General features: G+C 34.2%; 1 protein-coding gene across 3 annotated transcripts in view; it reads left to right on the forward strand.

Moving 5' to 3' along the window:
* The window catches only part of LOC141506754 (multidrug resistance-associated protein 1-like), a 132,095-nt gene that overhangs the window by 33,844 nt on the left and 74,824 nt on the right, over positions 1-23,427 (forward strand). For all 3 annotated transcript variants that reach the window (XM_074213815.1, XM_074213814.1, XM_074213816.1), the window contains 3 exons: positions 1,573-1,740; positions 4,681-4,843; positions 7,176-7,251. In XM_074213815.1, the coding sequence (XP_074069916.1) occupies positions 1,573-1,740; positions 4,681-4,843; positions 7,176-7,251 (407 nt within the window). The remainder of the gene's footprint in view (positions 1-1,572; positions 1,741-4,680; positions 4,844-7,175; positions 7,252-23,427) is intronic.

The raw sequence follows: 23,427 nt of genomic DNA on the forward strand, positions 1-23,427 counted from the left end.
CCCCCTTCACCCACACATTTCCTCAATGCAGTACCAAGCAAAAGGCCACCCTGGGCTCTAAGCCAGTATAAGGGAATAGTCAGACCCCATGTGCAGCACCATGCCCCCATGATCCCATGACTCCATGACCCTATGACCCCAGCACAAAACTAAGCTCCCTCCTTCCCCCCATCCCTGCCATCTCAATCCTAGCAAAGAGCCAGGCAAATGGTCAGGCACCCCCTCCCTCGTGTAATATCAAGTAAGCATCCTAGGTCTACAATCTCTGACAGAAGAATTTTGGGAAAGTTTCCCTTGCACCCCAAGAGCAGAATTCAACCTTAAAAGTAATGAAATAGGCTAGAAAAAAATTTAGAAAAAACCATTCCTGAACAGAAAATTAATATGGGGATAGGGAAGATCAGAATACAACCCCCCCCAAAAGGACAATATTAAAATATCTCAAAAAGGAAAAATGAGAGTGATTTCAGATCCAAAAAAGAACTCCTGGAACACCCAAAAAAAAAGGATTTTGAAAATCAAATGAGAGGTGGAAGAAAAAATGGGAAAAGAAAGGAAAATGATGCAAGAGAATTATGAAAAAAGAGTCAACATCTTTTTTTTAAATTGATACAGTAAGCATCCATAGCATCCATGCAAAGTACTTTTCAAATTTAATGTATTTCATCAGTTATTATTCTCACAATTATAAGATACCATAACAGAAAATGTTCAACATGATAAATCTGAGGAATTTAGACAAGGTTCAATATTGCTTAAATACTGGAATTTGAGAAATCCTCTTTGAATGCATGTCAGCCCCTTTTCTGCATATTCTGTAGAATTAGGGAGCTGCCTAAATCACTGAGAGTTGAAATTCTTATTGGGTGTCTCACAACTGAGATGTGTCTGTATCTGAACTGGAATCAAATTCTTCCTAAAGAGTCAACATCTTGATAAAGGAAGCAAAAAAATGGAAAAATGTACAAAAGTAGAATTGGACAAATGGAAAAGGATGTAAAAAGCTACCTGAAAAATAACTACTTAAAAATTAGAACTGAACAAGTGGAAGCTAATGACTCCATGAAACATTGAGAAGCAAACAAAAACAATTGACCTGGAAAATAGATCCAGGAGAAATAATTTAAGAATTATTGGACTATCTGAAAGTCATGATCATAACTTTAAGAAAAATGTGCTGACATCCTGGAACCAAAGGGTAAAATAAACAACGAAAGAATTCCCTGATTACTTACTGAAAGAGATCCCAAAATGAAAATTCCCAGAAATTCAGTTAATCATCCCACAATATTGTTGCAATTGTGTACAATGTTCTCCTGTTCTTGCGCATTTCACTTTGCATCAGTTCAGGTAAACCTTTCAAGGTTCTTAGAGCAAAATAGTAATTCATGCTTAGTTAACGAGCATCCCCTCAAATTCTAGTTCTATGATAACAGAGAAGAAGCTGCTACTAATATTTTTGTACATAAAGCTTCTTTTCCTTTAGCACAATTCTTTTCAGTTTGATATATATGCTTTAGATTTTAGCGAAAAATCTGATGTAGTCTCACTTTTTTCTCATTTCCCTTTCAGGGTGTGAATATAAGCGGAGGTCAGAAACAACGTGTAAGTCTGGCCAGAGCTGTTTACAGTGGTGCTGATATCTATCTCCTTGATGATCCCTTATCTGCTGTTGATGTCCATGTTGGGAAGCACCTTTTTCAAAATGTGATAGGATCCTCAGGACTTCTGAAAAACAAGGTATACATAGTATGAACCTACCTTGTTTCTCTTGTCCTTTAAGAGACCTTTTAAAGTAACTCATAGAAAGGCTTCAAAGACAAAAACAAAAAATCTTTGCTCTAATGGAATTTATTTTGCTAAGGGTAGGGGTGTTACAACATGTGCACAAAATAAAAAGTAACTTGAAAAATTAAAGAAAATTAAAATCAGGCAGTGGTAACTTGGCTAAACTTTGAAAGAAATTAATTTTAAGAAGTTGAGGAAAGTAGATACAGTCTTAGGATAAGAGAGCTCTAAAAATGTGGACAATAGATTGCCAAAATAGAGGAATAGCTGTGCAGTGTGGTTGGAAATTTTAATTTATAAAGGGAGTTATGTGAAGTGTCTGAAAAAATTAGCTAGGAGCCATATTGGGCAGAGCTTTAAATGCCAAATGGAATTTATATTTTATTGTATTATTGTATTAGTTAGCCAGCAGGATTGGAGTCATGCTAGTCAATAAAAAAATCTCCTATGGGAGGGTGACATTTCAGTTGTAGAGAAAACACAGAAAAAAGGAAAGTTATAAAAATACAGAGAAACAGAGACAGAGAGCATTTGAAAGGGCAAGCTCCCAACTCCAAAAAGAGTTGGCAATTAAAAAAATTGTTGTCTTAGGCAAGGAGAAAAGATCCATTTCTTCTTCAGAGACTGGAAATAATAGAAAATAATATAGGTGGATTTTGAAGTATAGAGTAAGTGAATTTAGTGATTAGCACAGGTCTTCTTTTCTTAAACAATATCATGTGTCTGAAACAGAATAAGTTTCAAATCCATTAAGTAAGAACCTACTGTTATGGGCCTGGACCCTATCTATTAGGGTAATTATTGGTAATGGCACTAAAGCCTTGTTTTCTTAGATTGGGTGACTAGCAAAGAAGCTGATGCATATCAGTAGGTCCTAAGGAAGAAGGTTCAAGAATGAGGACTACAAATCTGTTCTCTCAGAAGAAATGGGGATGGGTTTCCTGTTTTATCTAGTATAATAGTAATATCTTTGCTCACTCATATTCTTTGACAAAATTATTTCGCTACAGTATATTTACTTTCTAATGATTTAACATTTCATAAAAAAATAGAGGAGAAAGAGTGATCTTCTAATGCTAACTTTTTTGGGGGGGTTTTTGCAAGGCATTGGGGTTAAGTGGATTGCCCAAAGCCACACAGCTAGGTAATTATTAAGTGTCTGAGCTCACATTTGAACTCGGTACGCCTGACTCCAGGGCCAGTGCTCTATCCCCTGCACCACCTAGCTGCCCCTCTAATGCTAACTTTTAATAAATAATTTGGAAAGCTTCTTTTAGGTCACAATGATTATAATATATTTGTGAAGGGAAATTTAGAGACCAGTTTCTAGGGAAGAAGTTAGATCTTCAGTATCTATTTGTGTAATTTTCTGAAATCAGAGAAGCTGTCACTGTCCTGGGAAAGTCTTCCTCAGTGATGGTGAATTGAGAATCTATGATAGACAAGAACTATAAAGGAATGAGACTTAGATGTGATAATAGGCTTCCTAGGGAGTCCCTCCTCTAGCTGAAGTTCTGGGACTGAAAGGAAAGGCAGATCTGATCATGGCAAATAGAGATAATGAAATGTTTGACTGTGTCCCATTTCCTTCTCTCTGTCCCAGAAGGCAAAAGTTGATTGCAAAGTTTTCTTATTCTTTAAAGTTCATTTGAATTTTTTGTCTGAATTAGTTCCATCGTTAGCTTAGGCAATGTTTCTATTATAATTAATTTCATTTGTTTGCTTTTGAGAATAGTTGCTGAAGAGTAACTGGCATATTACAAGGACCTTCAGAATTGCTGATGTATAAGGAGTTGAGGTCCAAGGAGCTCTATGAGAGACAATTAATAGTAATTCTCTATTTCTATAAACCTTCCATAATTGAGCAAGAATGGATCTGGGTCTTTTTACCAAATTGCTGCAAACAGCAGTGGCTATCTTGTAGTGAAATTGTGCCATTTCATTAGGTTCCACTAGATTGTTCATTATTTTCTTCTTCCTATATAAAGAGATATCTCTCTCTTTAGGGGTGTAGCTAATGGCAGTGATGAAAGAGTAGGATAGGAAGGAAAAAAAAGACTATCCACATTCCAAAAGTAAGGGATACAGAAAAATCAGTAAGATTTCTGTTCCTTTATCCTACAGGAGGGCAAAACATAGAATCTTCACAGAACCCTGGCTACTTATAATATTGCTCTCAGCTAGATGTTTTAAGAAGGCTATAGATGTCTCTAATATTATTTAAGATATGATGCATTTTTCAAGATAAACTATGTGCATAGATATTTGTGAAATACATTTGAAAATGTGTAGGATTCTGAAAGTGAAATAAATGCATAGAATTAATATAAAATATACATTGTTATTTGAATGGTTCCATGATCTCCTTCCAGTGGTACAGATTAAAACTTAATCATATATATCTTATTAGGTTGGAAAATTCTTGCCCATGGCTACAATAAATCACCCCTAGGATATTGATCTAAAATGTTTTCATAAAATAAATTTCAGGAGGGGGAGGGATAATTCTTAAAAAGGGTTTCAGATTTTAAATAACACCAGAAAGGAAAATTATTGTAGCTGATATTTTATTCAAGAAATAAAAGCTTTCAATGTAACAGTAGTTACCATACTCACTGCATCATATTTGTAAACTAATAAGAACATAAAGTATATATATTGTAGTTTTGGTTGTCATAGTATATTCAAATCCAGTAGATTGTAGTAGATTGTTTCAAATCCAGTGATCAAATGACAAATTATTTTTGCTGTAACACCTGATAATTCATCTTGAAATATAAGTTTTATATTAGATACCACAACTGAAATGGACTTGATTAATCAAATATTTAATAAAATTGTATTATTCACTCAATGGTTGTTTACTAAGAAATGAAGCTTTTTGTATTTCAGACTCGTATTTTAGTGACACACAACCTCACACTTCTGCCTCAGACAGACCTTATACTTGTAATGGAAAACGGCAGAGTAATACAAATGGGAAATTACCAAGAACTGATGTCTAAAACAAAAGATTTCATCAACTTGCTTCAGATCTCCAGTGCTCAGGAGAATGGTAAAGACATATTGAAAAGTTATCTAATAGTTCTTTATATTTATATTTTTCAATCAATTAATCAGAAGATTTTTGCATATGTGAAGACTTAACTGTGTTTTTTCTTACTCTTTTATTTGCTTTTTTTTTGCTTCTGGCAAGGAAATGGGGTTAAGTGACTTGTCCAAGGTCACACAACTAGGTAATTATTAAGTGTCTGAGGCTGAATTTGAACTCAGGTCCTCCTGACTCCAGGGCCAGTGTTCTATCCACTGTGCCACCTAGTTATCCCTCTTTTTTGGTTTTTTGTTTTTGCTTTTTTTTTTGCAAGGTAATGGGTTTTCTTACTCTTTTAAACCTAAATTAGAACACTAAACTAAGGGTGGAATGGGAATCAAAGCTCATACAAATTGATTTAAGATGCTTGTGATTTTTAAAAATTCTTTTTAGAAAATGGAAAAATATTAAATGGAACTCAGGGTTGAATTGATTGAAGTTTCTTCTAACTCTAACATTCAATGAATAAAAATATTCCATTCAGTTACATTTTTAATTAACAATAGAAACATGGAACTCTTTTAAAAATATAGTAAATTATTGATTTCAGATTACTTCAACACAATATTAGAGACAGTTAAGAGATAGAAAGGAAAACCATGAAGTGAATGCAAAACAATAATAACAGACAACATTTATATAATGTGTTGTAACCTAGACTTACAACTTGTATATCATTTGTATAGGAATGCTCTAGGCAAAGAAATTTTTATTTCAAATTCAAGTCAACACCTTCTTTCCTTCTTAAAAGCCTTTGAATCTTGTTTGGATCACTGAAAAATTATATGACTGTCTATGATCACATGTCTAGTGTAGATTAGATGCACTATTATCTAGAGGGCCAAATTAAGAAATTTCTCTAAATTAATAAAGAGATAGGAAACCCGAATAGGGAAGTAGAAATGAAGAATAGGTCAACAGAAAAAAATGTTAATCCTAATGGCATCATTCTAGCAAGGGGCTGAAATAGGGGAAAGCAAAAGAGAGGAGAAAGATCCTACCAATAAAACTATCTTTCAATGGCATGGCTAACAGATGTCATCTATTTTCTGTTGTTTTATGACAATAGTTTATTTGAATAGATGAGGAAGAAGTTGATGTAATTTAATTCAGTATCATCTTTTTACCATTAACCTTTCTTGAAATTCATTTTTGCTTTTGGTCCTTATTTTAAGCAACTGAAAAAACTGTTGAATTTTAAGTTCAGAAGACATAAATTCAAATAATAGTTATTCCACTTATTACAGTTCAGGGCACCTTACTTAAACAATCTTGGTTTCATTTTCCTCACAAAAAATAAAATGATAAATAATGATAAATAAAATAATAAATAATAAAATTAGTACCTTTCTGGTACTAATATCCATAATCCTTAGTAGAGGATTGGTAGGCTCTGAAAGATCTCTTTAAGCTCTTGATCCAAAGAGCAAGTTTTAAGTCTTTTAAAATGCAAGGAATGGCTTCAACACATCTAGTCATCAGAATACGGTAAAGTAGTGCTTTCTCTACATGAAGAGCATTAGCTAAGTTTCCAGATTTCCTAGAAGCATTTTATTTCTTTTTTGAATTCCTTGTTCTTGAGATTGAAGCAACCCTTTGATTTAGGTTTAAAAATTCTAATTCCATTTAGCTTTATATGAGGATCCTATGTTCTCAATCCTATTTGGAACTGAGATAAGAGCCTAGCAAAGAAAATCATCTGGGTTCTGAGGGGATGAGATCCTTTTCTTTTTCCATCAGTTCACAAGGTCCTCTAGATCTTCCACATGTAAATTGAATGGGAAAGCAAGAACAAAACAAACTAGGTGAAGATGCTGTGAGACTTTGTTAATCTCAAATTGTTTTCACATGTATACATAACTGTCAATAAGTCTATTAAGATTTGAGTTAACCTACAGATATTTATAAAAGCTACTAGCAGTTTGGCTAATGTTAAAAATCATGGGTACTCCAGAAAGTTTAGTTAGTATTTGACTCATAGCAAAACAGAACATGTCTCTTCCCTATTCCTACTGAAAAATTTCCCTAACCATAACTGAACTTTTCAAAGTCAGTTTATATAGAAAATCAGGAAAAGAATGGGAGTCAAAAATAAAATGATCCTGAGAAACCTGCAGATTTAGAATATTCAAATTTAACTACTTGGAACTCATTTTCATAATCTTCAGACTTTTATGGAATTTAATAGAATTATTTCTTATGTTTGTCCTTGGAATGTTTGCTTTCTGCTTTTTATCCTAATCTGAGAATGTAGTACATTTGAGCTGGTTAAAATATTAACCATCTTTCTCTGTAGCTTTTGCTTCAAAAGAAGTCAGTCAAAGCAACTGCAGAACTATACTAAAAGACACAATAATGGAACAGAAAGAAAGGTAAGCATTGGGATAATTCAACACTCAAAAAAACAAAACAATTAAATTATTTAACATATGAAGCATCCTAGAAAGAAGAAACAGCTATATCTTATCAAAAGTCAAGATTCTTAATTGTTTCTAATTATAGAATCATAAAGTTGAAAACTACTGAAAAATCATTTTCCAAATAGTCCAGAAATCTCCACATCTCTGCCATATTGTTCAACCTCTTCATAAACATTTATAGTAGTAATAAAAAACATGATTGAACAAGATATTTCATCACTCTTTTAGACTATACTCATTCCTGTAAATCTTTTTCTTGTGTTGAACCTAAATCTCTTTCCATCTAATTTCCACTTTTCAGTACTAGTTCAAAATTTGTAACTACACAAACAATAATCTTTTTAACATTACAGTTTTCAAGTATATGAAAAGAGCTGCTTTATTTCCTCTTAAGTCTTCTCTCTTCCAGACAAAACAACACCCATTCCAATAGGGTTTTCATATATATTACAATCATCATTTTCTGGATGCATTCATCAATGACTCTTTAAAAATATGAGCCCAGAAAGTACCAGGAAGATACGATTTCTTAATGCTATCATATCTTAATAGATACTGTATTTGAATATGTGTAACCTGATAAACATTTTTTTTATAATTGTATCACACTGTTGACCAAATTCACAATGAACCATCAGTCAAGTCAGTTTTTCTATCCTTCATTCATGTAGCTTATCTTTTTGAACCTATGTATAAAATTCTGAATTTATCTCTATGAAAATTCTTTTTATTTCAATCCATTGTTCCAACCTAGATATTTTAAAATATTTTGTCAACTAGTATATTAACTATGCCTATTTCGTACAATGACAATTTTGATAAACATGATTTATATGTCTTCATCCAAGTTTCTGATAAATATGCTGAAAATTTTAATGTCAAAGACATACCATCCAATATAACAGAGATACTGGTAGTCGTTTAGTTACTCTGAGTAAGTATATTCAAATAGTTAGAAATTTGCCTCTGCATCTTGAACAAAGAGATTTAGATTCTGCTTTAACTGCCTCTGTATAGGGCAACTTTGACCTAGAATGGTGTTAATCAAAAGCAGAGTCAGGAAGGATTGAATGATTCTAAGTAATGACTAGAGAAGTGATATTTACTGCATTCTGTTCTTATTCCATATGTTATTTCTGATCTAGGTACCATATTTTAAGAAATGTATAAACTATAGAGTGTTCAGATGATATTGGTAAGATATTTATGATTATACTATATAAGCTTTATGACTTACAGAACTGGTGATGTTTACCCTGGAGAAGTGAAGACTGATAGAGTTGGGGAGAGGGGAATTTTAGTTATCACTGATTTGAAGGAATCCTACATGGAAAAGATTAAAATTCACTCTGCTTTACTCCAGCTGTGCAAAATTAGGAATAACTGGGTAGGAGTTATAAAGAGACAAACTTAAGCTTGTTCCAAAGGGGGAAGCTTTCTCACAAATAGAGTCATCTCAAAGTAAAATAGACTTTTTCAATAGGTAGAGGGCTCCATTTCATTGATAGTCTTCAAGGAAGCAGAGATTGAATGACTCCTTGTTGAGCATATCACCAAGGGCAGCTGTGCAGGAATTAGATTCATAACTTGGTCTCAGATTCCTTCAAGATCTCAGACTCTGTGATAGGTAGGTAGTATAATAGATGGAGCATGGCACCTGGTGATGGCCTCAGGAAGACCTGAGTTCAAATATGTCCACAGAGACTTACTAGTTGGGTAATCATATGCAAGTCATTTAATCTCTCTCTGCCTCCATTTTCTCATCTACAAAATGGAAATTGTAATAGTACCTTCCTCCAAGGATTGTTATGATGACAAAATGAATTAATATTTGTAAAACTTAAAGCACTTTTATTATTAAGAAGTCTCTTATGCTTCTCTTTTGGAAAAATAATTAAAATTCTTTAACTTTATGTAACTAATTCTCCATCTATCTTATTTTCTGTCATTTACATTTTTGAATGTACTATTAGTGTGCAAACTTGGAAAGCCCAGTAGAAGAACATAGGCGGCAGTGAGCTGCTTTTCTACCTTGCAGATATTTTCATCACAAGAATTAAAAGAGAATAGGTATTTGCTGGGAAATTTTAAGGCTAAATCATAGATCCTTGCAGTTCTTGAGTACTCTGGGAAAGGGGCAAGTGAGTGAAAAGGAAGGTAAGGTAAAACAAAGTACACATGAAATAAACAAGGTTATTGAATTAAAATAAAATGAGGACAGTTTGAAAAATTTAGAAGCCTGGTTGGGGTGGGATGGGAATTGGAAAAAACCTCATATTGGATTGTGTTAAATTTTTCATTAAAATAGAAGACAAAGGGGCAGCTAGGTGGTACAGAGAACAGGGGGCTTTCCCCTAAAAAGCCCAGGGGCATTAAAAGCCAACAGCATTCCTAGAAAGTCACTAAGAATCATAATGACCAGTGTTGGAGTGTCAGTACTTGGACCAGGGCAACCCAGGCACAGAACTCTTCAGAGATATCATAGAAGATCCTGAAGAAACAATTTTTTTAAACTCAAAAATCCAAGATGATTTTGATCAACATGGAAACCCAGGTCAAGATTAAGAAAGGCCTGCAATCCCACCCAAAAACATAGATGAGGGAAGCCCAGGCACAAAGCTGAATTTGAGAAATAAAGCTAGAAAGATAAACAAACATAAGAAGATATAGAACACTAAAAATTGCAATAAATTCAAAATATCCATAAAAGCAAAAATCATTAAAATTATAAGCAAGGACTCAAAAAGTATCTATGTATAACCAATGAGCTAGAGATTAAGAATAAAATAATAGATCTAGAAAAAACAATTGGAAAGTGTATAAATAAACACAAAGTGCTCAACTTTATTCAAGTAATGGATACTCTGAAAATCTGAATAGATGAAACAGAAATCAGTACCTCCATAGGGTAGCAATAAATACCAAAACAAAATGAAAAGTTTGTTAAAGATTCATAAAAAGTGAGAACTCTGCCTATCAAAGACAACTGAAAGAGAGCTAGTTAAAGAGATACAATTTTTAAATCATTAAATTCTCTGAAAAACATAATATAAAGAATGGTCTGGATACCATATTTCAGAAATTCAGAAGTGAAAAATTGCCCAAATCTATTATAACCAAATGACAAAGTGAAAACAGAAAGAATTCACCAGTTACCTCCAGAAATCCCAAAAGAAAAGTCTTGGGAATGTCATAACCAAATGAAAACTTCCATATTAAAATATTAGTGTAGGTAGCCTGAAATATAGACTTCAAATAACATAGAAATATGTCAGAATCACACAAAACCTTACAGCATCTATGATGAAAGAGAGAAGATAGTAGAGGACAATATTTAAAAAGGCAAACAATAAAAATTTTAGACTATGATTTCTTTGAAATTTAGGGACTGTTTTTTAATATCCCCAATGTTTGGCAGATAGTATGTATTTAATGAATGTATATTGACTGACTTTATCAAGAATAAAATTTCAAAAGTTGAGCATAATCCTAAAGGAAAGAAAGGGAATTTTTAATGGAGTAAAGGACTTTGAAGGAGAGGCATGACAATCTAGTGATAGCATCCTAATGGTTGCTATTCTTCATTCTCAAAGAGAATGTTGGAATTAAAGTACAATGTTTCCAGCTGTGGATGATCAGACCAAGACAAGTTCAGAAGGCTCCAACATGGGTCCAAATGAACATTTAAAGTGGAGATACTTTAAGCTTTGCACATCTCATGTTTCTTTTAAGCTACTGGAATTCTGCCTTGCTCAAAGAGTATAGAGACTTCTTTGATACAAGTGTGCCATGTCACAAAGTCAATTCCATAGTTCTTCAGAGAGACTGTGAAAGTGTTCTTCTGTCATTTCTTCTGACCACCATTTGAGTGTTTGCCTTGTGAGAGTTCTTCAAAAAAAATAGTGTTTTGGACAAAAATATTTTTGGCATTTTAACAATGGGGTCAGGCTAGTCATTGCAATGCATGTATCAACTTCATCATTAATGTGTACATCCCCATAACTGATACTTCCATATTTGGATGATGGTCAATGCAGAACCTGGGTTTTCTTGGTGCTGATTGTTATTAGCAAAATTAACATGAGCAATAGAGAAACGGTCCATACTTTGTTGGATCTCAGCTTCAGGATTGCAATGAATTTATGAACAAATTTATTTAATTTATGAACAAAAAGATCATCAACTCTACCTCCAATTTAGTCCTGACTTGTTGCCTTTTCAAGTTAAATAATCTACTATCAGTGGGGTACCTGATGTTTGTGCCATTTTTGTTCTCACTGAAGGCAATTATATCATCATGAAATTGATGTACAATACTGATAAACTTCTCCAAGCAAGCATATTTTGACATAATTTTCAATTAACCCTCATGACTAACAATATCAAAGGTCTTAGTCAAATCTACAAAGCTGTGTAAAGACCTCTATTCTGCTTCTCACAATTTTCCTTGAGTTATTTGATGGTAAATATCAACTATTTCTTGGTTCTATGTGAAGCCATACCTGACTCAGCTTAATGACCATTTTCCAGATGAAGGATCAATCTATTAAGGATCTCTTTGACAAGAATCTTGCCAACAATGACTGAGAGATTACTCTGTGATTATCATTGGACAATCTATTTACTATTCCTTTATAGAGATGGACAGTGAAGGCATCCTTGAATTCCTGGGGTATAAATTCTTCTTGTCATATGGATTCAGAAAAATTTGTCAGCTTTTGTATGAGAAGTGGACCTCTGTCTATAAATCTCAGCTGCAATAGAATCAGGACTTTGTCACATGAGAGGAGCCTAAAGGCATTCAAAACCTCTTCAGTTGGAAATTTGGCTAGAGAGAGAGATTGACTCCAAACAGTTATGCAGTAAGTGGCTTCTGCATTGATTGATGATGATCTGTTGAAAATGTAGTATTCTTCATGTCCTTATTTCTAATCAATGGGGCTTCATCAGTGGTGAGTAGCTGAGAAGCACTGAATGACTTTGACTCATGAATAGCTTTCAAGGCATCATAAAAATGCTTTGTACTATTACCATCAGCCTAAAACTGAATTTCATTTGCCTTCTTACTGAGCTAAGCATTCTGTATTTTTCTAAGCTTTGCTTGCACTTTATTATTTTTTTAATTTATTTTTGTTAAAGATATTATTTGGGCTTTACATTTTTCCACCAATCTTGCTTCCCTCCCCCCTCCCCCCCCCCACAGAAAGCACTCTGTCAGTCTTTACTTTGTTTCCATGTCGTACCTTGTTCCAAACTGGGTGTGATGAGAGAGAAATCATATCGTTAAAGAAGAGAAGAGAAGAGAAGTCTAAGCTATCTGTTTTTTTCCTAAATTAAAGGGAATAATGCTTACACTTTGTACAAACTCCACAGCTCCTTATCTGGATACAGACGGTACTCTCCTTTGCAGACAGCCCAAAATTGTTCCCGATTGTTGCACTGATGGAATGAGCAAGTCCTTCAAGGGTGAACATCACTCCCATGTTGCTGTTAGGGTGTACAGTGTTTTTCTGGTTCTGTTCATCTCACTCAGCATCAGTTCATGCAAATCCCTCCAGGTTTCCCTGAAATCTCATCCCTCCTGGTTTCTAATAGAACAATAGTGTTCCATGACATACATATACCACAGTCTGCTAAGCCATTCCCCAATTGAAGGACATTTACTGGATTTCCAATTCTTTGCCACCACAAACAGGGCTGCTATAAATATTTTTGTACAAGTAATGTTTTTACCCTTTTTCCTCATCTCTTCAGGGTATAGACCCAATAGTGGTATTGCTGGGTCAAAGGGTATGCACATTTTTGTTGCCCTTTGGGTAATAGTTCCAAATAGCTCTCCAGAAGGGTTGGATGAGTTCACAGCTCCACCAACAGTGTAATAGTGTCCCAGATTTCCCACATCCCTTCCAACAATGATCATTATTCTTCCTGGTCATACTGGCCAATCTGAGAGGTGTGAGGTGGTACCTCAGAGAAGCTTTAATTTGCATTTCTCTAATAATTAATGATTTAGAACATTTTTTCATATAGCTATGGATTGATTTGATCTCCTCATGTGTAAATTTCCTTTGCATATCCTTTGACCATTTGTCAATTGTTTTAAAAATATGACTCAGTTCTCTGTATATTTTAGAAATGAGTCCTTTGTCAGAATCATTAGTTGTAGAGATTGTTTCCCAATTTATTACATTTCTTTTGATCTTGGTTACATTGGTTTTATCTGTGCAAAACCTTTTAATTTAATGTAATCGAAATCATCTAATTGGTTTTTGGTGACATTCTCCAACTCTTCCTTAGTCATAAACTGTTCCCCTTTCCATAGATCTGACAGGTAGACTAGTCCTAGATCATCTAATTTGCTTATAGTATTGTTTTTTATGTCTATGTCCTGTAACCATTTGGATCTTATCTTGGTAAAGGGTGTGAGGCGTTGGTCTAATCTAAGTTTCTTCCATATTAACTTCCAATTTTCCCAGCAATTTTTATCAAAGAGGGAATTTTTATCCCAATGGCCAGAATCTTTGGGTTTATCAAACAGCAGATTACTATAATGATCTCCTGCGTTTACACCTAGCCTATTCCACTGGTCCACCACTCTATTTCTTAGCCAATACCAAACAGTTTTCATGACTGATGCTTTATAATATAATTTGAGATTGAGTAGGGCTAAGCCTCCTTCTTTTGCACTTTTTTTCGTTAAGCTCCTGGCAATTCTTGACTTTTTATTTCTCCATATGAATTTACTTACAATTTTTTCTAACTCGTTAAAGTAATTTTTTTGGAATTTTGATTGGTAGAGCACTAAACAGATAGTTTAGTTTTGGTAGAATTGTCATTTTTATTATATTAGCTCTACCTATCCATGAGCAGTTGATATTTGCCCAGTTACTTAAATCTAATTTAATTTGTGTGAGAAGTGTTTTATAATTGTTTTCAAAAAGATTCTGAGTCTGCCTTGGCAAATAGACTCCCAAATATTTTATATTGTCTGAGGTTACTTTGAATGGGATTTCTCTTTCTAGCTCTTCCTGATGTTTCTTACTAGACATATATAGAAAAGTTGAGGATTTATGAGGGTTCATTTTATAACCTGCAACATGGCTAAAATTGCTAATTGTTTCCAGTAGTTTTTTTAGATAATTTCTTGGCATTTTCTAGGTAGAGCATCATGTCATCTGCAAAGAGTGAGAGTTTTGTCTCTTCCTTCCCACTTCTAATTCCTTTAATTTCTTTTTCTTCACTAATTACTGATGCTAACATTTCTAATACAATATTGAATAGTAGTGGTGATAATGGGCACTCTTGTTTCACCCCTGATCTTATTGGGAATGCCTCTAGCCTCTCCCCATTGAGTATAATGATTGTTGATGGTTTCAGATAGATACTGCTAATTATTTTAAGGAACAGTCCATTTATTCCTACACTCTCTAGTGTTTTTAATAGGAATGGATGCTGTATTTTGTCAAAAGTTTTTTCAGCATCTATTGATATGATCATATGATTTCTGATAGGTCTGTTGTTGATATAATTGAGTATACTAACAGTTTTCCTAATATTGAATTGTCCCTGCATTCCTGGAATAAATCTTACTTGATCATAATGTATTATCCTAGTGATAACTTGTTGTAATCATTTTGCTAAGATTTTATTTAGGATTTTTGCATCTATATTCATCAGGGAAATAGGTCTATAATTTTCTTTCTCGGTTTTAACTCTTCCTGGTTTAGGTAACAGCACCATATTGGTTTCATAGAAAGAGTTAGGCAGAGTTCCATCTTTCCCTATTTTTCCAAAGAGTTTATATAGAATTGGAATCAATTGTTCCTTAAATGTTTGGTAGAATTCACTTGTGAATCCATCAGGCCCTGGAGAATTTTTCTTGGGGAGTTCAATGATTCCTTGTTGAATTTCTTTTTCTGAGATAGGGTTGTTTAGGAATTTAATTTCTTCTTCATTTAACCTGGGCAAGTTATATTTTTGTAAATATTCATCCATTTCACTTAGATTAGTAAATTTATTGGCATAGAGTTGGGCAAAATAATTTTGAATTATTACTTTAATTTCCTCCTCATTGGTAGTGAGTTCACCTTTTTCATTTATGATACTAGCAATTTGGTTTTCTTCTTTCTTTTTTTAATCAAATTGACCAGAGGTTTATCAATTTTATTGGTCTTTTTCATAATACTAACTTTTGGTTTTATTTATTAATTCAATAGTTTTTTTTGCTTTCAATTTTATTGATTTCTCCTTTAATTTTTAGAATTTATAATTTGGTATTTAATTGGGGATTTTTGATTTGTTCTTTCTCTAATTTTTTTATTTGCATATTTAGTTCATTGATTTCCTCTTTCTCCAATTTATTCATATAAGCATTTAGAGCTATAATATAACCCTTAGAATCACTTTGAATGAATCCCATAAGTTTTGGTATGTTGTTTCATTATTATCATTATCTAGGATAAAATGGTTAATTCTTTCTATAATTGGTTTTTTGCTCCACTCATTTTTTTAAAATGAGATTATTCAGTTTCCAATTTGCTCTGGGTCTATATCACCTTGGCCCAGTATTGCATATGACTTTTATTGCATTGTGATCTGAGAAAGATGTATTCACTATTCCTGCCTTTCTGCAGTTGATCATTAGGTTTTTATGTCCTAGTACATGTTCAATTTTTGTATAAGTTCCATGTACTTCAGAGAAAAAGGTATATGCCTTTCTATCCCTGTTCAGTTTCCTCCATAAGGCTACCATATCTAATTTTTCTAACAATCTGTTTACCTCCTTAACTTTCTTGTTTATTTTATTATTTAATTTATCTAGATCTGATAGCAGGAGGTTGAGGTCTCCCACTAGCAGAGTTTTGCTGTCTATGTCTTCCTGTAGTTCTTTCAGCTTCTCCTCTAAGAATTTTGGTGCTGTCCCACTGGGTGCATATATATTCAGTATTGAAATGACTTTTTTTCTCTATGGTACCTTTTAGGAAGATAAAGTTGCCTTCCTTATTTCTTTTAATGCTATCTATTTTTGCTGCTGCTTTGTCTGAAATAAGGATTGCTACTCCTGCTTTTCTTACTTCAGCTGAAGCAATATATGTTTTGCTCCAACCTTTTACCTTTACTCTATATGTATCTCTCTGCTTCAAATGAGTTTTTTGTAAGCAGCATATTGTAGGATTCTGGTTTTTAATCCATGCTGCTATTTGCTTAGGTTTTAAGGGAGAGTTCATCCCATTCACATTCAAAGTTATGATTACTATTTCTTTATTGCCCTCCATGCTATCTTCCCTCTGTTTGTATTTCCCCCTTAGCCCCCTTTATCCATATTCCTGAGTATTTTGTTTCTAAATACCACCCCCTTCAGTGTGTTTGCCCTCTTATATCACACCCTCCGCTTTCTTTCCCCTTTCCATTTTTCCCTTTTCTCTTTGCTTCCTTTTGTTATTTCCCCCTTCCCCCCACTCCTCTTCCCCTTCTCCATCCCCCCCTCCCCTTTTCTCCTTTCAATACTTGAAAGGTTAGATGTTTTATAAGTTAACTGAGTATGTGTAGGTTGACTTTAAGCCAAATCTGATGAGAAGAAGATTCAGGTGTTTCTCATCTGCTCCCTTCTTCCCCTCTATTACCATAGGTTTTTTGTACCTCTTTATGTAATGAGATTTACCCCATTCAATCCCCTCCCTCCTCCAGTCTCTTTCCCATCCCCCTTCTTAAGGAGGTAGTGTTTTCTTTAGATCATTCTAAGTCATAGAAAATTCTGAGTGTCTGTCCCTTCTAGTTCAGTATATTCTATCGAATAGAGTCAAAATTCCTGAGAGTTATTAGAGTCTTTCTCCCAAGTGGGGTTAAAGCCAGTTGCATCTGTTTAGATAGCAGTCTCATGGATAGGTCATGAATGTCCTTCATTTCTGACTAGGTATATTGTCTCTGTTAGTTACCATTCTCAAAATTTATGAGAATCTTTTTCTCCATGCTGGGATATAGCCAGTGTCAACTTACTGGATCGCATTTCCCCCCCCTTTTTTTTTTTACCTTTTCATGAGTCTCGTGCACCTCCTGTTTGATATCCAAATTTTCTGTTTAGCTCTGGTCTTTTCATCAGGAATTTTTGGAATTCTTCCATTTCATTAAATGTCCATCTTTTTCCCTGCAAGAGAAGGCTCAGCTTTATGGGAAAGTAAATTCTTGGCTGCATTCAAAGCTCCCTTGCTCTTCAAAATATCTCGTTCCAGGCTCTTTGATCCCTGATGATGTAGCCAGGTCCTGCATGATCCTTACTGTGGCTCCTTGATAGTTAAGTTGTTTCTTTCTAGCTGCTTGCAGGATTTTCTCTTTTATTTGATAGTTCTGGAATTTGGCCACAACATTCCTTGGTGTTTTCATTTTAGGATCTTTTTCTGGTGGGGATTGATATACTCTTTCAATAACTACTTTGCCCTCCAATTCCATGATATCAGGACAGTTTTCCATCACTAGATCCTGTAATATTAAGTCCAGGCTTTTTTTTCTCTTCAATGTTTTCAGGAAGTCCTATAATTTTCAGGTTTCCCCTCCTCGATCTATTCTCAAGGTCAGTGGTTTTGTTGATGAGGTATTTTACATTTTCTTCTATTTTTTCTATTTTTTGATTTTGTTTAGCTGACTCTTGCTGTCTCATGGAATCATTAGTTTCCGTAGACTCCATTCTTTTTTGGGGGGAGGAGTTTTCTTCATTAACCTTTTGCAACTACTTTTCCAGTTGTTCAATTCTACTTTTGAAAGAGCTTTCCATTTGACCAATTGAAGTTTTGAGAGAATTATTTTCTTTTTGCATTTGCCCAATTGAGGGTCTGAGAGAATTATTCTCATTTTGCACTTGTCCAATTGACGATGTGAGAGATTTATTCTCCTTTTGTATTTGTCCAATTGTACTTTCTAAGGTTTTGTTTTCTTGTTGCAAGGTATTAATTGTCTCTCCCAAATTTTCCAGTTGATTTTTAAGCTCCTTCCTTATTTCTTCAAGGAAGTCTTTCTGTGCTGAAGACCTCAGAGGTTCCAGGTCTTTCTGAGTTAGTATCTTTTCCTTCCAAGAATTTTTCTATGGGTCCACATTTCTGCTGACCTTTCTTCATTTTGCTAAGACCTGAGTTGAGGAGGTGCTGGTTCACAGGGGCTTGGGATCACTAAAAGCTTTACTCACTGAGTGCAGTTTCTCTGGATGGCCAGTAGGAGGTGTTGGTTGCTTTCTCTGGAGTGTCTGTGACCTTCATTGAGGCCTTCTCCTTTTTCTTGAAGGGAGCAGTTGGAGCTATTGAATTCTTTTTTCTTCAATCAATGGTGCCCTTTACCCTGGCCTGAGGTCATTGGTCAGCTGGGCTGGTTCTTCTGCTCCCACACCTGGGCCTGAGGCAGAAGTAGTTTGCATTTGTTTGTTCTGGAGGAGGTCTGAGCTGTAAAGCGACTCTGAGTTCCTCAGACCAGAGGAGCCCAGGGATGGTGTCTACAGCTGTCCTGCACCACAACTCTCCCTGAGCCCTGTCTGCAAGCTCCCCAGGGACAGCACCAATGCCACTGCCTCTACTCCCTAGCTGACTCAAGCCCCTGCTGTCTAGCCCCACCACTGCTCCAGCAGGTCCAGCTCTCAGGCCCTCATACTCCAGGCTCCAATTCAGCTGTTAATCTGGTTGATCGGGGCTGATCCTCCCTCTGAGCCCAGACTCACCTGCCCGAATTCGGCCAATGCTGCTGGGGGAGACAAATCCTGAGGGAGATGTTCTTTCTCCTGACTTTTCTTTCTGTGTTTTGTGTGTCAGATTTCTTTTAAGAGGTTTGTTTCATGTGATAGATGGGAGAGATCAGGAGACTTTAGAACTGTGTTTGTCTTCTCTCTGCCATCTTGTCTGGAAGTCAAAAATCAGATTTAAATAACTGGGAAATTATCAACTGCTCATGGATAGGCCAAGCTAATATAATAAAAATGACAATTCTACCTGAATTAAACTACTTATTGAGTACCGTACCAATCAAAATTCCAAGAAATTACTTTAATGTTTTAGAAAAAATTGTAAGGAAATTCTTATGAGAAATAAAAATTTAAAATTTCCATGAATTTAATGAAAAGAGTGCAGAAGAAGGTGGCTTAGCCCTACCAGATCTAAAATTATATTATAAAACATCATTCATCAAAACTGTCTGGTATTGGCTAAGAAATAGAATGGTAGATTAGTGGAAGAGATGGAATAGCAGGAAATGATTATAGTAACCTGCTGTTTGATAAACCCAAAGAGTACAGCTATTGGGATAAAACCTCTTTCTTTGAGAAAAACTGTTGGGAAAATTGAAAGTTAGTATGGCAGAAACTTGGAGTAGAACAACACCTCACACCCTATACCAAGATAAGATCAAAATGGATTTAGACTTAAAAAAATATATATTATAAGCAATTTAGGAGATCAAGGAATAGTTTACCTGTCTGATCTATGGAAAAGGAAGCTATTTATGATCAAGGAATAGATGGAGAAAATCATTAAAAACAAACTAGATAATTTCAGTTACATTAAATTAAAAGGCTTTTGCACAAACAAAACCACTGTAACCAAGATCAAAATAAATGTAGTAAATTGGGAAACAATTTTTACAACTAGTATTCCTGACAAAGGACTCATTTCTAAAATATGCAAAGAACTGAATCAAATTTATTTTAAAAAAATCATTCCCCAATTGACAAATGGTCTAAGGATATGCAAAGGCAATTTATAGATGAGGAAATCAAAGAAATCCATAGTCATATGAAAAAATGCTCTAAATTACATATTAGAGAAATACAAATTAAAGCTTCTCTGAGGTACCACCTCACACCTCTCAGACTGGACAATATAACCAGAAAAGTCAATGATAAATGTTGAAAGGGATGTGGGAAATCTAGGACACTATTACACTGTTGGTGGAACTGTGAACTCATCCACCTTTCTGGAGAGCAGTTTGGAATTACACCCAAAGGGCAACAAAAATATTCATACCCTTTGATCCAGCAACACCACTATTGGGTCTATACCCTGAAGAGATTATGAAAAAGGGTAAAAACATCACTTGTACAAAAATATTCACAGCCCTGTTTGTGGTGGCAAAGAATTGGAAATTGAGTGAATGTTCATAATTTGGGGAATGGCTCAATAAACTGTGACCATTCATGGTTTCTAATAGAATAATAGTACTCCATAACATTAATATACCATAACTTGTTCAGCCCAATTGTTCCCCATTTGATGGTCATCCCCTCACTTTCCAATTCTTTGCCACTACAAAAAAAGAGCTGCTATAATTATTTTCTAAAATGTGGGACTTTTCCCATTTTTTTATGATTTCCTTTGGATATGGTCCTATTATAGATATTGCTGGGTTAAATCTATGATTAATTTTATTACTTTTTGGCATAGTTTGATATTACTCTCCAGAATGTTTGGATTAGTTCACAACTTCAAAACAATCCATTAATGTCCCAATTTTCCCCACAAACGCTCTTTTAGTCATATTAGCCAGTCTGATATGTATGACACAGAACCTCAATTTTCATTTTTCTAATCACTAATGATTTGTAGTATTTTTTCACATGATTATATATGGTTTTAATTTCTTCTTTTGAAAACTGCCTGGTCATATGCTTTCACCATTTTTCAATTGAGGAATTAGTTGCTTGTTGTTTTCCAATTATATACAATAGTGGTTTCTACCTATCATCTTTAGGTAAGGTTTTAAATTTTACAGTTCCCCCCCCTCTTCCTTCCCCCTCCCCCTACAGAAGACAATCTGATAACATTTACATTGTGTCCATGCTGTGCATTGATCAAAATTGAATGTGTTGAGAGAAAAAATATCCTTGAGGAAGGAATAAAATAGAGATAAATTTGATTGAATTCTCACTTTATAAATGAGGGACAGCTAGGTGGCACAGTGGATAGAGAACCAGTCCTGGAGTCAGGAGCACCTGAGTTCAAATATGGCCTCCAAAACTTAATACTTGCTTAGCTATGTGACTATTGGCAAGTCACTTAATACCATTGCCTTGCAAAAATCAAAAAAAGAAAAAAAAAATGAGACCTTTATCAGAACTCCAAGCTGTGAAAATTTTTTTCCCAGCTTTTTGTTCTTCTTTTAATCTTGGCTGCATTAGTTTTATTAGTGCAAAAACGTTTTTAATTTGATAGTCAAAATCACAAATTTTGCATATAATGTACTCTATTTCTTGTTGGTCATAGATCCTAGAGATAGAGTATTTTTAGATTTGTTCACTGGTCTATGGTATTGCCTTTTTAAATCTAAATCCTGTATCCATTTTGAACGTATTTTGGTTTAAGGTGCAAGATGCAGGTTCATGCTTAGGTTTTACCATACTGTTTTCCAGTTTTCCCAGTAGTTTTTGTCTAATAGGAACTTCTAAATCAAGAAGCTAATAGTCATTTACTGGTGTATCTGATACAGCTAGATCACCTTTCTTTGCTTTTATTTTCATCAGTTTTCTTGATATTCTTGACCTTTTGTTGTTCCAGATTTATTTTGTTACTATTTTTTTCTAACTCTGTAAAATCAGTCTTTGCTAGTTTGATTGGTATGGAACTGAATAAGTAATTTAATTAGGTTAGAATTGTCAATTTTATTTTTTAACTCAATCTAACCAGGAGCAATTGACATTTTTCCAACTGTTTAAATCTGACTTTATTTGTGTGAAAATTATTTTGTAATTGTGTTCATAAAATTTCTGGGTTTCTCTAGGGAGGTAGATTCCCAAAAATTTTAGGTTGTCCACAATTACTTTAAATGAAATTTCCCTTCTATCTCTTGCCCTTGGACTTTGTTGTTCATATATATAAATGCTGATGATTTAGGTAGGCTAATTTTATATCCTGCTACTTTGCAGAAGTTAATTGCTTCAAAGAATGTTTTAGTTGATTTTCTAAAGTTCTCTAAGCACACCATCACATCTTCTGCAAAGAGTGGATGTTTTGCTTCCTCAATGCCTATTTTAATTCATTCAATTTCTTTTTCTTCTCTTATTGCTAAAGCTATCATTTCTAAAACTATATTGAATATTAGTTGTAATAATAAGCATGCTTATTTCCCTTCTGATATTATTGGGAAGGATACTAGTTTATCCTCATTACATATAATGCTGTTGATGATTTTAGATATCTAGAAAGTGTTTATTATTTTAAGAAAAACTCTAGTGTTTTAACAGGAATGGAAGTTGGATATTATCAAAATATTTTTCAGTATCTATTGAAATAAACATATGCTTTCTCTTGTTCTTTTTATCAATATATTATATTATTTTGATTGTTTTCCTAATATTAAACCATCCCTGCTTACCTGTTATAAATCCTACCTGATTAAGAATGGTGTATTATTGGTGTAATCTCGTTGCTAAAACTTTATTTAAGAATTTTTGTATCAATATCCATTACAGAAATTGGTCTATAATTTTCTTTTTTAAAATTATATAAATATATTATTTGTTTTCCAATTATATACACTAGTAGTTTCTACCTATCATCATTAGGTAAGGTTTTAAATTTTACAGTTCCCCCCCTCTTCCTTCCCCCTTCCCCCTACAGAAGACAATCTGACAATCTTTACATTGTTTCCATGCTGTGCATTGATCAAAATTGAATGTGTTGAGAGAAAAAATATCCTTGAGGAAGAAACAAAATAGTAGAGATAGCAAAATGATGTGGAATCTAAGATAATTTTTTTAAAAAATTGAAGTTAATGATCTGTGGTCTTTGTTTAAACTCCACAGTTCTTTCTCTGAATACAGATGGTATTCTCCATCACAGATAACCTAAACTTGTCCCTGATTATTTCACTGATGGAATGAGCAAGTCCATTAAGTTTGCTCATCACCTCCAGGTGTTATGGTGTATAATGTCCTTCTGGTTATGCTCACCTTGCTCAGCAAGTCTTTCAAGGCTTCTCTGAAATCCCAGGTCTCCTGGTTTCTAATAGAACAACAGTATTTCATAACATACATGGACAACAATTTGTTCAGCCATTTCCCAAATGATGGACATCCCCTCGATTTCCAAATCTTTGCCACCACAAACAGAGCGGTTATGAATATATTTGTACAAGTAATGTTTTTACCCTTTTTCATGATGT

This window comes from Macrotis lagotis, chromosome 1 (genome assembly GCF_037893015.1).
Source record: "Macrotis lagotis isolate mMagLag1 chromosome 1, bilby.v1.9.chrom.fasta, whole genome shotgun sequence".
NCBI lineage: Eukaryota > Metazoa > Chordata > Mammalia > Peramelemorphia > Peramelidae > Macrotis > Macrotis lagotis.